At 44.7% G+C, this 14,026-nt stretch overlaps 1 protein-coding gene across 1 annotated transcript in view; it reads right to left on the bottom strand.

The window, feature by feature from the left end:
* Positions 1-14,026, bottom strand: part of Syne2 (spectrin repeat containing nuclear envelope protein 2) — a 316,624-nt gene that overhangs the window by 92,118 nt on the left and 210,480 nt on the right. Inside the window, exons 66-68 of the mRNA XM_051147456.1 lie at positions 9,867-10,097; positions 5,599-5,781; positions 145-267 (exon numbers count right to left, since the gene is read on the bottom strand). Coding sequence (XP_051003413.1) covers positions 145-267; positions 5,599-5,781; positions 9,867-10,097 — 537 coding nt within the window. The remainder of the gene's footprint in view (positions 1-144; positions 268-5,598; positions 5,782-9,866; positions 10,098-14,026) is intronic.

Here is a 14,026-nt window from a genome sequence, read left to right as displayed (position 1 = left end):
TCTGTCTCCAGTTGAAACAGACAGAAGCGATGTAGCCAGTGGCTCGGTGCCCAGGCCCAAGCATGCATACTTCAGTCATAAAGCCCTCAGTCTTCACTTCAAAGAGAAACACCATCTTTTTACAAGTGAGAGGGTGGGAATTACCTGCGGCTGGGGAGCATCTTTCTGTCTGCTAAACTGTGGCCTTTCAATTATGATGGACTCAGAAAGACTAACTGGCAGGAGGACACCGTGGGGCTCTGACGGTTTCTTGAGAGTGGCGAGATGCTAAAAAACAAACCAACCAACACATGTATGTTCCATAATGGCAGAGTAACTATTTAGGAAGACCCATAAAGATCTCAGCTACCAACACAGCAACAGAACAGAGTAGACAGCGGTGCTATTATTTATCTTTTTGTTTTGTTTTGTGTTTTTTGGGACACGGTTTCTTTGCATGGTCCTGGCTGTCCTGGAACTCATTTTGTAGACCAGGCTGGCCTCAAACTCAAGAGATCCTCCTGCCTCTGCTTCCTGAGTGCTGGGATTAAAGGGGTGTACCACCACTGTTGGCTGTTTACCGCAATTTAATGTACTTATTTCTTATCTATTTCCTGAGCTACTACATTTAGTGAGATGATCATCTTTTATCATGTCATTTCCTCAGTCCAATTTGTCCAGGTATTTAAAAAATTATTTATTTATATAAGCACTCTATTGCATGCATGCCTGCCGGACAGAAGAGAGCACCAGACATAAGAGGGCATCAGATCTCATTATATATGGTTGTCAGCTGCCATGTGGTTGCTGGGAATTGAACTCAGGAGCTCTGGATGAGTGTCCAGTGCTCTTAACCAATGAGCCATCTCTCTAGCCCTGTCCAGGAAATTTGTAAAAGTCAGGAAATTTATTATCTTTTTTAAAAGAACAAAGTAAACAAAACCAGGAACAAAACCCAAAAAGACAGCTGTGAACTGCACCCCATCTCCTGTGCTCCATTTCCCACCTCATAGCTCTACCTGCTTTCCTTGAGGCCTGCCAGCATCAGGAAAACCAGCTAAACACACACACACACACACACACACACACACACACACACACACACACATTACCAATAACAATGAAAAGAGAATCCATCATTCTGCTGCATAAAAGAAACATTTCAGCATCAAAGATAGACATTACCTCAGAATAAAGGGCTGGAAAAGATTTTCCAAGCAAACAAAGCCAAGAAAACAAGCTGGAGTAGCCATTCTAATACCTAATAAATAGACTTTCAACCAAAATTAATCAAAAGAGATGGGGAAGAACACTTCATACTTATCAATGTAAAAAATCCACCAAGATGATGTCTCAACTCTGAATATTTATGCCCCAAATACAAGGGCATCCACATTCATAAAAGAAACATTGCGAAAGTTTAAATCATACATTAAATGCCACACATTGATAGTGGGAGACTTCAACAGCCCAATCTCACCAATGGATGGGTCATCCAGACAGAAATTAAACAAAAAAAAAAAAAAAAAAGAAAGAAAGAAAGGAAGGAAGAAAGAAAGAAACTAACAGATGTTATGAATCAAATAGACCTAACAGATATGTACAGAACATTTCACTTAAACACAAAAGTATATAACTTCTTCTCAGCACTTCATGGAACCTTCTCCAAAACTGACCATATACTTTGTCACAAAGCAAGTATCAACAAATAGAAGAAAAATGAAATAACCTCATGTTATCTTATCAGACCGCCATGGATTAAAGGGGGACGTCAACAACAACAAAAATAACAGAAACCCATGGAAACTGAAGTACTCTCTATTCAATGACCACTGGGTCAAGAAAGAAATGAAAGACTTTTTAGAATTAAATGAAAACAAATGCACAACATAACCAAACTTATGGGACACAATGAAAGCAGCGCTGAGAGTTCACACCACAAAGTGCCTTCATAAAGAAATAGTGAAGCTGAATCCCAGCACTCGGGAGGTAGACGCAGGAGGATCACTGTGAGTTCGAGGCCAGCCTGGTCTACAAAGCTAGTCCAGGACAGCCCCCGTCTCAAAAAACAAACCAACAAACAAAACGAGGAATTAGTGAGATCTCATACTAGCCCCTTAACAGCACACCTGAAAGCTCTAGAACAAAAAGAAGCAAACACACCCAAGAGGAGTAGGCAGCAGGAAATAAACAAAACCATTCTTTGACAAACCATTAGCCAACTTAACTAAAAGGCGGAAAGAGAATATCCAAATTTCCAAAATCAGAAATGAAAGGGGGAGTTAACAAGGGACACCAAGGAAATCCAAAGAATCATTAGGTCTTACTTCGAAACCCTGTACTCCACAAAATTGGAATATCTAAATGAAACGGACAATTTTCTTGATGGATACCACTTACCAAAGCTAAATCAAGATCAGGGAAACAATCTAAATAGACCTATAACCCCTAAGGTTATAGAAGCTGTTATTAAAAGTCTCCCAGCCCACCCCCCTCAAAAACAAAACAAAACTAAACAAAACACCCAGGGGCAGATGGAGTGGTTGTAAACATGTTTTTGTTTTGATCCCAAGTGTGGGATATGTACTGGATGTAAACATGTTTTTTGTTTTGATCCCAAGTGTGGGATGGGGAAGAGACTTGTGAGATAATAGGTGATGTTTATCCACTCAGAAGTCCAACCACTTGGTTGGGGGGCAGGGATTGGTTTTTGCCAGCTGAAACATATCCTACTAGAGACTCTGAGAGGAGATTTTATTTTTATATCGCTCCACTTCAAGACGCTCCTAGAGAGACCGCTCCAGAGAATGCTTGGGGGCTCCAGGTTCCAGCTGCTGTTCCAGGTTCCAGCAGCAGCTTTGATGGAATTGCTGGTCTGCTGAAATCCTGCCAACTATGCCAGGGGAATCGCTCCCAGGAACTGAATTCAACAAGGTCTACTTCTCCTGTTCCCATTAACCTCCTTTCTCTCCTATCTAGGGCAGGTGGGTTGGAAGGGAGGTATAAGCATTTAAAGAACCCCAAATAAAGTAGGTTTGGAAAAGGTGAAGCCTACAGGCAGATGGTTTTAGTGCAGAATTCTACCAGACCTTCAAAGAAGAGGACAGGAGGAGAGAGTATTGAATCAGTAGGGAGTCGGGTGGGGGTTAGGCATCTCGGGGACAAGCTAGAAGTCTAAGACAAAGGAAAGTGCCAGGAATCTATGAGGGTGACCCTAGCTAAGACTCCTAGCCATAGGGAATATGGAAACTGAAACAGCCATCTCCTACAACCAGAAAAGACTTCCAATGGAGGATTGCGACCCCAACCCAGCCACAACACTTTCGGCCCACACTTTTCCTGCCTACAAGTTGTGCCGGGATAAAGATGGAGTAGAAATTGAGGGACTGTCCAATCAATAACTAGCCCAGCTTGAGACCCATGCCATGGGAGCCAGCGGACCCCTGTCACTATTAATGACACTTTGCTATACTTGCAGACAGGTGCCTAGTTTAACTGTCATCTGAGAGGCTTCACCCAGCAACTGATGGAAACAGATGCAGAGACCCACAGCCAAACTTGAGGCAGAGCTTGGGGTATTCCTGTGAAAGAGGGGGAGAAAGGATTAAAGGACCCCAGAGGGGTCAAAAAGCACCACAGGAAACCTACAGAATCAACTGAAGTAGGCCCACGGGGCCCACAGAGACTGAACTGCCAAACAGAGAGAGCGTGCATGGTATGAAACTAGGCCCTCCACACACATGTAACAGTTGCGCAGCTTAGTCTTCATGTAGGACTCCTACCAGCAGGAGTAGGGGGGCTGTCTCCAACTCTGTTGCCTGCCTTTGGATCCCTTTCTCCTACCTGGGCTGCCCTGTTTGGCTACAATAGGAGAAGATGCGCCTGGCCCTATGGCAACTTGCTATGCCTAGGTTGGTTGATATTCACGGAACCCCTCCCCCCACCCCTTTTTTAGGAGAAAGGGATGGTAGGAGGATGGTAGGGAGGTGAGGTGAAAGGGGGGGGGGACTGGGGGGAGAGGAGGGAGGGGAAGCTGCGTTTGAGATGTAACGTAAATAAATAATTAAAAAGAAAGAACCAAAAGGTTCTTCATAGTGTTATGATTACGCGGTATCCCTTACGTCTACTTTACGTTTTTTATTTAATTTTATTTTTTATATGCATTGGTATGAACATATCAGATTCCTTGCAACTGGAGTTACAGTTGTGAGCTGCCATGTGGGTACTGGGAATCAAACCCAGGTCCTTTGGAAGAACAGACAATGCTCTCCAGCCCCCCATACTTTACACTTTTTAAAAGAGAAAAAAACCTTAGAACAGTAGAGAGAGCGCATAGCCCGTGTACCTGCAGTCAGCCTCATTCCTGTGAATCTAAATCACCAAGTGGGAGCCACTGAAGCGGTCAAGCAAATCTACTGCAAGATCTACTTCTAAGATGCATATTTGCACTTCAAAACACAGAGTGCTTTAGATACCATGAGAACACTTGAACTGTATGATTGGTATAAATACATATTTATATATGAGTGACAAAGTGCCCCAGAAATAGATTTTTTTTGTTGTTGTTGTTGGTTTTTTTTTTTAGTTTTTGGAGACGAGGTTTTTCTGTGTAGCCCTGGCTGTCCTGGACTTGCTTTGTAGACCAGGCTAGCCTCAAACTCAGTTATCCACCTGCCTCTGCCTCCCAAGTGCTGGAATTAAAGGCATGCGCCACCAACACCTGGCTAGATTTTGTTTTAATTTTATTACATTTTATTTACTTATTTTGGGGTAGGGTCTTACTATGTAGTCTTGGCTCCCTGGAACTTGCTATATAGACTAGGCTGGCCTTGGATTCATAGAGATAGATCCAGCTGCCTCTTAAGTGCTGGAATAAAGATGTGTACCACTGATTTCCTTCCTTCTTTGTTTGTTTGTTTGTTTCCTTTCTTTTTTATTTTTTTGAGACAGAGTTATATCAAAGCTGATATATTGCCAAAGACGCCCTTGAATTTTTGATCCTCTTGCCTCCACCTCCCCAGTGCTAGGATTAGCTGCTGTGGGGGATTGAAGCCAGGTTTTGATGCATGTTTGGCAAGCTCTCTTGAGCTATATCCACAGTCCTCATATAAAAATGTAATATATTTAAAATTTTCTATGATGGCTTCATTTTCTAGCCAATTCGAGTCACAGAATTCCTTTACTTTGTTAAAAATGTGTGGGAGTTGGTGGACAACTTGTGGGAACTGGTTCTCTCTCTCTACCATGGGCTCGGGGGATTAAATGCAAGTTACCAGGCTTGCAGGGCAAGCTCTTCTACCACTAAGACATGCTGCTAGCACCGCTGCCCCCCAATTCCTTTAAAATACACCTTTCCTTATTAAAGAGCTTTTATATCCCAGGTCATGATCAACACAATCCTCAGCCTCATGGAATCCACCCAAGCCAGGCCAACCTACCACCTTTCCCAACCATGGAGACCCAGAAACCTGTGCAGAGGAGACATGGAAGTACAGTCCCAGGAGCCCCTGTGACCGCTCCTTTCACCTTAATGCTCTAGGACTCTTTAATGAGGATAGCGTCTCTGCACTTGCCCTGTCGCCTGCACCCAGAGCACCGCAGGCCCTGCTCCATGCCTACCTGGTCCTCGCTGTATTTCTCCTGTAGCATCACCTGGACCTTTTCCAGGTTGCACTTCACAGCCTTGAGTTTCCAGGAAAGGGCTTCAGCCTCCTGCTGAGTGGCTCCACACTCTCCCAGGCCCTGGTCTTTGCAAGTCTCTAACAGAGAGGCGACCTTGTGCTCAATTTCTGTCAGCATGGCCTAGGAGAGAGCATCACTGAGTTAGCTACAGTGGATTGTAGGAGGGTGGGGTAGGATTGAACTGAGGGCTGTGCGCATATATAGCACATAGCACGCTGCCTACCAGTGAGCAACATCCCCTAACCCATGGCGGGGGCGGGGGTAACTAAATCAACCCTGACTGCAGCTGTTACAGTAAGTAACCCTGTAAACACGTCGTGGTGTTTGCTCATGGTGTTTTGCTGCAGGAATAAGAACCCTACTGGTGAACAGCACAGATACTATGCAGTCTATCTGGGTTTGGATCCCAGTTTTACCATGTTCGCCCAGGAACCCAACGTGAGCGCCTCAAATAATCTTTAAAACGGAGATAACGACAAAGTTTACCTTCTAGACTCATTGTGAGGAATCAATCAATTCCCTGTGTATTTTTGCCTTAAGCTATGTGCTTGTGCTTAATGACTTAAAATCATGCAGAAGATTTAAGCTCAAGATTAAGTGAAAAGCGCTGAATATTTCCCCAACCTTCCTATGTTTTTTTTTTCCTACTGTAGCCCAAGTGTCAAACAGAGAACTGAAAATAAGTAAATAAGAATTCCACACACTCCTTTAGACAGTTCTTCTCCTTGCTCATTTCTTCCTTTCTCAAGCCAATCTAGCTTCCAAAGGATCAGAAGACAGGAGTAATTTGGAACTTCAAATGCTTAGTGACTGGTATCACCCACCAATCTACACAGGAGTCTGAAAACAAGCCAGCTGCAGAAAGTGTGCTTCCTAATAAGTCAGCCTCCTTGCATTCCTCCTCACCATATCCCTGCCTTCTCTCAGAGCTCTGGAGAAGGGCAGCTATGCCAACTGGCCGGGCACAGTGGCAGTAGCCCTCTGGACACCTCACATTCTTCCAGCCAAGGCCACCGGCACAAAACGCAACCTGGGCCTCAAACCAAGTTCAGTTAAATAAACACTTGCCCTCCGAGTAGGTTTTCCAAGAATGTATCTTGCAACCCCTTTATCCCAGGAAACTACTTACTGCACCCCATGGGTTCTTCAGAGCTTCAACGGTGCATACTTACACACTCCTAGCTTTCAGAGCGGCTGTTCACAAAAGCAACCACAACTTTATGCCAGCTTGCTTACCCATGCAGCAACTGTTGTGCAAATATTTTATATGTTGTTTGCAAACTGCTGCTACCCAGCAGCTATTTCAAACGCTGCCAACTGATATCCCGTGACTCGCTTAGCCTCCTCCTTGTTCCTGCTTTATTAATTACTACTTTCATAGTTTTCTTGTCGCCGTAAAGATTTCTTTTAAATTTTATTATTTATTTTTTATGTCTATGGATGCTTTGCCTGCATGTGTGTCTGTGTTCCACGTGTGTGCAGTGACCTCAGAGGCCAGAAGAGAGAATCAGATCCCTTTGGACTGGAGTCACAGATGCTTGTGAGCTACCATGTGGGTGCTAAGAATTGAGCCCAGGTCTTCTGGAAGAACACCCAGTTCTCTTAACTGCTGAACACCCTCTCCAGCCCTGTAGATTACTTTCTGAAGACCAATTTCTTTCTCTTTCTTTCTTTCTTTCTTCCTTCCTTCCTTCCTTTTCTCTTCTTTCGTTCTTTTTTAAATATAGGGTCTCACTGGGTAGTCTTGGCTGCTCTGGAACTTACTCTGTAGACCACCAGGTTAGCTTTGAACTCAGACATCTGCCTGCCTCTGCCTCTGAGTGCTGGGATCTAAGGTATGAGTTACCAGGGCCAGCACATATTTTCCTTCTTTAAAAAGTTTTTCAAATTTTAAAAAAAGTTCCTTCCTTCTAATCCCAGTGCTTGGAAGGCAGAGACAGATCTCTGTGAGTTCGAAGCCAGGCTGGTCTAGGACAGCTAAGGCAACACAAAGAAACCCTGTCTCGAAAAGCCAAAACAAACAGAAAACAAACAAATAAATTCACATATTTTGTCTATTTTGAGACACGGTCTCAAAATTTGTGGCCCAGGTTGGCCATAAGTTCAGGATGACCACGATCTTCCTGGCTCTGCTCCCAACTGCTAAGACCATAGATGTGTGCCACACCTGCCTCATGGTACTCACAATTGACGGCAGGACTCTGTTCATGCTGAACGAGCACTCAACCAACTGTCACCTGTCCCATTTCCCATCGTCGCCCACCCCACCCCTGATTACTCACAGGTTTTTAATAATCAAAGTTGAATACTTCAGGAATTGATTTACAAAGAAAACAAATGCATTGTCTTTTTTTTTCTTTCTTTTGGTTTTTGAGACAGGGTTTCTCTGTGTAGCCTTGGCTGTTTTGGACTCTTTGTAGACCAGGGTGGCCTCGAACTCACAGCAATCCACCTGCCTCTGTCTCCCGGGAGCTGGGATTAAAAAGCGTGCACTACCACACCCGGCATACATTGTCTTCTTTACTGATCTGTTTGTCCTCCAGCCACTTTCCACCATAAAGATCATTTTTACAGAGCACATTTATGTGCCATATTGTCATATAAACGAGAGAAAAGTGATCGTGTTGATCAGTACTCCATTTTCCCATAGCAAGTCCAACGCCCACCCTTGCCAACCCCCAATTTCTATATTCATTTTAAATATGTAAACAGCATTCAAATGAAGCACATTTTCAGCCATTTAGAGCTTGAACACTGCAGGGTCCATCTGTCAGATCTGCCATGGTCCTCTGCTGTCTTCCATCCTGCCATGGTCCTCTGCTGCCCTCCATCCTGCCGTGGTCCTCTGCTGCTCTCCATCCATGGCCTCCACTGTGTTTCTAGATGACCCCTGGGAATCCATGCTCACCCTCCCCAGACAGCTCCCCACCCCCAGCCTCTAGGAAGCACTTCCTGGTTCCTTAGAAGCATATTCCTGCCAAGTCTGCCCACAGCAAGCTTGTTGGGTGGTACTGCCACCTGGTGGACAACATTTTGTCTTTCTATAGTCCCGCACTCTTTTAAAATGGATGCTAAGCAGTGAGAGGATGGGCATTCTGGTAGTGACCGAGCTCTTGGCATGAGGTCTACTTAGTTGGTAGCAAATCAACATCAGATCGCCTTACGGAGATGGAGTTCAAACTTGGCGACACCTGGGGTACAGCTTAGTGTAGCCCTGCTATTGCTGTGTTTAACCTCATCACTGGGGAGGGCAACCAGGATGCCAGGGGCTAGAAGAACTATCAGGACTGCCCCCAACCCTGTCATCACCTCCCCTTGTAGGTAGTTCTGGGTAGATGAAAGGGAGGCGACCCACCTCCAGTGGAGTTGGCTACCCCAACCACAGGACACATTCCTACGGTTAGACCTTCTTGTGGCAGGACCAGAGAGACACTGAGATGGGAGGGTATCTTCAACTGTGGTCGGAGGCCAAGGCGGGTCTGCTGGGCACAACTTGGGAGAGCCAACCACAAGCAGCCGGCAAGAAGCCTCTGCTGTGGTGTCAGCAATCACGCAACTGAGGTGTCATCATCCCAGCCCCTCCCTGGAGAGACACAGAGATCTCCGCCTTTGTGCTGAGCTGCCAAGTCCTTCCCTTACCCAGCTAGTGACTTGAGACAAGGGAGCTGCATCCTCTCACCCTTCCCAAGCTCAGGGCACTCCTGCTAACATGGCCACAAAACTTCATTCGGTTTTCAAAATCTTGCCCATTAGGACATTTAGTTTCATTCTGAGGAGCTAATTATTTATGCATGATCTTGTGATTATTGATAAGGACAATAGGAAATATTGGGCACAGTTTTAATGCCAGGTATTTGTAAGCTCATCTCATTAAATTCTGACAAATTCTGTGCTCTAACCTACTCTATTGGAGGAGGGAGATCAGGTTGAGAAAGGGATTGGTCCACGTTTGCAGCTAATGTGACCAGGAGCTGGTTTTGGATTCCGGACTCTGGGCTGTTACTTACTTACAACCGTCCTCTCAAAGGGGTGGGATCACACAAAGAACTTCAAGGACTCACCGTGAAAACTACGAGCTGAGGCCAAAACACATGTGAAGTCTAAAGCCATGGGGAAAGTGTACTGCCACTTTAAGGGCGATTTGCCCCATCTTGGCAGGGCACTGGTGACTAGGCAAACGCTAATGTCCTGCCTGGCCGGCTTACCTGGCACCCAGCCAGCTCCTCTTCCACCACCTGCTGCATGTCTGTGTCTAGTGTTTCCGGCTCAAACGCCACGCTGGCTTGTTGCAGCCACAGCTCCAGCTCGGCCACCTGGGTCTTGCAGACATGGAGGACTTCTGCAGGCTGAGGCCTCCTTCTCTCCACGGTGGCCTCAAAAGCTCCTTGTTCCTGAGGAAAGTCCAGAGGTGTAGCCTCAATGGAAGGTGGGGCACCCTAAAATGAAGCCAAAGATAACCCGGCGGTGAGAAGCCAGGGATCCAAGGCTTTTACACCGGGGCTTGAAAAGACCCGGGACCCCCGCAACTCCCTTTCCCCTTAGTTTAAAAGAAATAAAATAAAGACTGAAAGGAGGAAGAAAGAAAAAGAAAACTGCACCTCCACACTCATGGCAACAACCACGTGACCTGGTGGCACAGGTTTCCAAGCAGCCGATCTACATGTACACACGTACAGTATTCCCAGGCACAGAGGTGGAGAGTGGAGCTCCCCAGGAGACAGGTGAGTGAGTGAGTGAGTGAATGTGTGTGTGTGTGTGTGTGTGTGTGTGTGTGTGTGTGTGTGTGTCCAAACACTTCAGGGAACTGGCCAGTGCTTAAAGTTGTATAACACGGCGATTAAGCAAGGCCTACCTACGCTGCTGTGCACCCCATGCAAACAGAAGACAGAAAACAAAAAAACAACCCAACAACAAAAAGCACCCCCGCCGCCCCCCCCCCCCAAAAAAACCACCACCAAAAACAGCAACAGAAAAACAATCTCTCCATGCTGGCAGGACTAATATTATATACCAGAATCTGCCACACAATTGTAACGTCTTCCCAAGTAGCAAGATTATGTTTTAGTTTTTCTTTATCCATCTAAACCTTCTATTTGAAGCAGCTTGGGACAAGTAATGAACTTCACGGAGTAATACAGAACATATTCTCCCTTCCCCCAGAGAAAAACCCCTAGAATGGCATTTGCTTTTCTAGACTCTGAATTGTGGAGTTGCGACCTGACTGCTTCAGTGTGAAGTTCCAATACAGTGTGATAGGTTCCCTCTGTGCTGAAACAATTGGAGCAAACTTTCTCCCGGAAAGGAGGTGGAGATATTCTAACACTGACTTATTTGTGAGTTTGAATGTGGCGGCAAAGGATGGTTTTAACATAATAGACTTGCCAGATACTGTAGGACTTGCCCTCTCCCAGAATCCTCAGAGAGGACATTGAACTTTCTAGAGAAATCCCTTTAGGAATACAGATTTGCATTCTGACCTGCAAAAATACTAGTCTCCGTACATTTTTTGTGCTAGTTAGAATTAAAATGAATTGCAACATTTTCCACTTAAGACTGTGTGCAAACTTGCTGCTTTCTATCTAATAAAGCACAGTTGGGACAAACGAAAGGCTCCCAACAGGAGCTGCTCACAGCACACAGCACACAGCACACCTCAAAAACAGAACCCCAGAGCAGCTGTAGTTTTCCCTACTAACTTTACATGTATTTGTGCTTTCTCGGTAAAATGCTATTTCTTAGGCTTGGGTATTCTCAGTGGTGGGATATCTGCCTGGCATGCGATAGGTCCTGGGTTGACCCCCCAGCACCCCAAAACTCCCAAACAACAACACAACAAACAAACAAAACCAACATGGTTTTTTTTCCTGCCTTCATCCACCTATTTGTATAGTTTTCTTCAAGAGCGATCTTCTTAAAGAAGCCTTCCTTCAAAGTATTGTCCTGGAGCCTCATATACCATCTGGTCCACCCTTCTGTACTGGCTTCAGGATTCTTTTTTACATAATTGGTCCTGGGAATTACCGTCAGACATCAACTTCTAGCCTGATTAGCTATATAACTGATTAGCAAGCCTGGTGAGTTATATAAATAACCAATTAGTTATCTCCAAGTTTTGGGGTATGACTATACCTTAGTGGCAAAGACTGTGCGATCTCCTTCCTCTGCGGGCATCATCTGTTAATAATAACCAGTTAATATGTCATAACTAGCTTATCACCTCTCCTCTTAATGTACTTGGGATTCCTATTTGACCACCACTGGCAGGCCAGGTACAATTGTAAGTGGCAGCATTAAGCTGGTCTGCTTTCTTACTACCTTACTTCACAAGGAAATGAGCAAGCAAGATGACTAATCTGTTCTCTGTTTAAACCTGAAAAGAATCCAAAGTGTGTGGGGGCAGAAGGAACAAACAATTATGCACAGCCTTAGAAGAGCTCCAAGTAGCCCCAGGATTCTCATGAAGCAGTGCTCCCCACCCTACTTTTTTTTTTTTTTAAACAGTTCTGAACCCCAGGGATGGCAATCGGCTCACAGCCTCCCATTCTACTAGAATGCTTCTGAGAAGTGCAGGCCTTGGGACAGAGCTTCCCAGCGGAAGTTTGCCTTTTCAGTCAGGCTGGCTGATTCTCAGATCTGCCTGTCCCTGCCTTCCAGTGTTGGGGTTATAGGTATGTATCCCCATGCCTTTAAAAAAAAAGTGCTGAAGGTTTGACCTCACATTTACATAGCAAGCAATTTAACCCAGTAAGCTCTCTCTTCTTCTTTTTTTTTAGAATTAAAAAAAAATTATTTATTTTAACATATTTTATTAATTTATTCATATTACATCTCAATTGTTATAAGCGCTCTCTTCTTAAACTCTACTTAAAACAGTCTCATGCAACCCAGGTGGGCCTTGAACTCACTATGTAGCTGAGAATGACCTCGAACTCCAGATCCTCCTGCCTTTACCTCCCATGTGCTGAAATTACAGCATGTGCCAACATGAAGGTTTTATGAAGTACTGGGACCACACTCAGGGATTTCTACACACTCACCAAGCGTTCCAACGAATGAGCTACACCCCAGACCTCAGCACGGACTACGATGAAATAAAAAAATATAAACTCTGGAAAATGTGAAGATTCTCTGCATCCTGCAGAGTCCAGGGCTCAGCCTGAGATGCAATTCCTTATGTAAAAATAGTCAGACATATCCATCTCACTAGCATGCAAAACTGTGTTCATGTCTTATTAATGGTAAAACTACATGTATACCAAAGAATTGTGGGGGATTAAAAAAATGTTGGGGTTCGTGTGTGTATGTGTGAGCATGTGCGCATGTGCAAGCACATGTATGCTGAGCTCAGAGGAGGTGTTAGGTGTTCTGTTTTATCACTCTTCACCTTATGCCCTTGATGCGGGGTCTCCCACTGAACTGGGAACTAAGCTGAAGCTGGCAGGCTCACCCATCCCTCCGTTTCTGCTTCCTAGTACCAGCGTCACAAGTGTGTGCCACTACACCTGTTTTTTTCTCTTGGTGTTGGGGACTGGATCTCAGGTTCCTATGCTTGCTCAGCAAGAACTCTGACCCATTGAGCCATTGTTTCAACCTTCAAAGAACTGTTTTAAAATAAATGTATGATTTATTATCAGTAAATACCTGATGCTATACCCATTTTATACACCTGTGTACCCACGTTGAGTCAAATTCTCCCCAGTATAAAGGGATCTTGAGTGGAAGAAGCAGAGAAGTTCTGACCCATAGGAAAGGTATACACTTAACTTGCAAGTTAACTTTCTGGCTATCGCTACATTTTATGGCAAAATCACCTTTAAACTTACCTATTAATATTCCACTCAATTCTACACTCCCATAATATCAGTAACTGCCTGAAGCACAGCGCTTAACAGCACACGTATAGATATAACACATGACTTAGTCACGGATTTGTTTTAAATATTTATTTTCATGCAACACGGGCCAGAAATGACTCAGAACTTTACTGAGAGTACTGTAATTCTCATCTGGCCACGGCTCTGAACTTCTACAATAAGAGACTGTAGCTGATACATGACTGATGGCCTGGGCTGCCATCTCTGTGGAGCCTCCAATCACTCCTCACTAGTGGCGGTAGTATGCCAATGAGATGGAAATGGCTCCAGGCAGGAGAAAGAAGAGCTTTGGAGTCACCAAAGGGCTGTCCCTGGTGTGGCCAAAGGTGGCATGTAACTGCCTTTTCTCTTTCAAGATCTGGGCATGGTCGTGTAAGCCTGCAACCCAAGACTAGAAAGGTTGAGTCAAGAACACTGCATATCTAAGGTCAGCCTGATATAAAGCAAGATTATCTCAAAAACAAACAAATACAACAACAAAACCAGCCAAC

This window comes from Acomys russatus, chromosome 1, assembly GCF_903995435.1.
Source record: "Acomys russatus chromosome 1, mAcoRus1.1, whole genome shotgun sequence".
Classification (NCBI taxonomy): domain Eukaryota; kingdom Metazoa; phylum Chordata; class Mammalia; order Rodentia; family Muridae; genus Acomys; species Acomys russatus.
The sequence above is the reverse complement of the archived record's forward strand: the minus strand, read 5'-3'. Positions and strand labels throughout refer to the sequence as shown.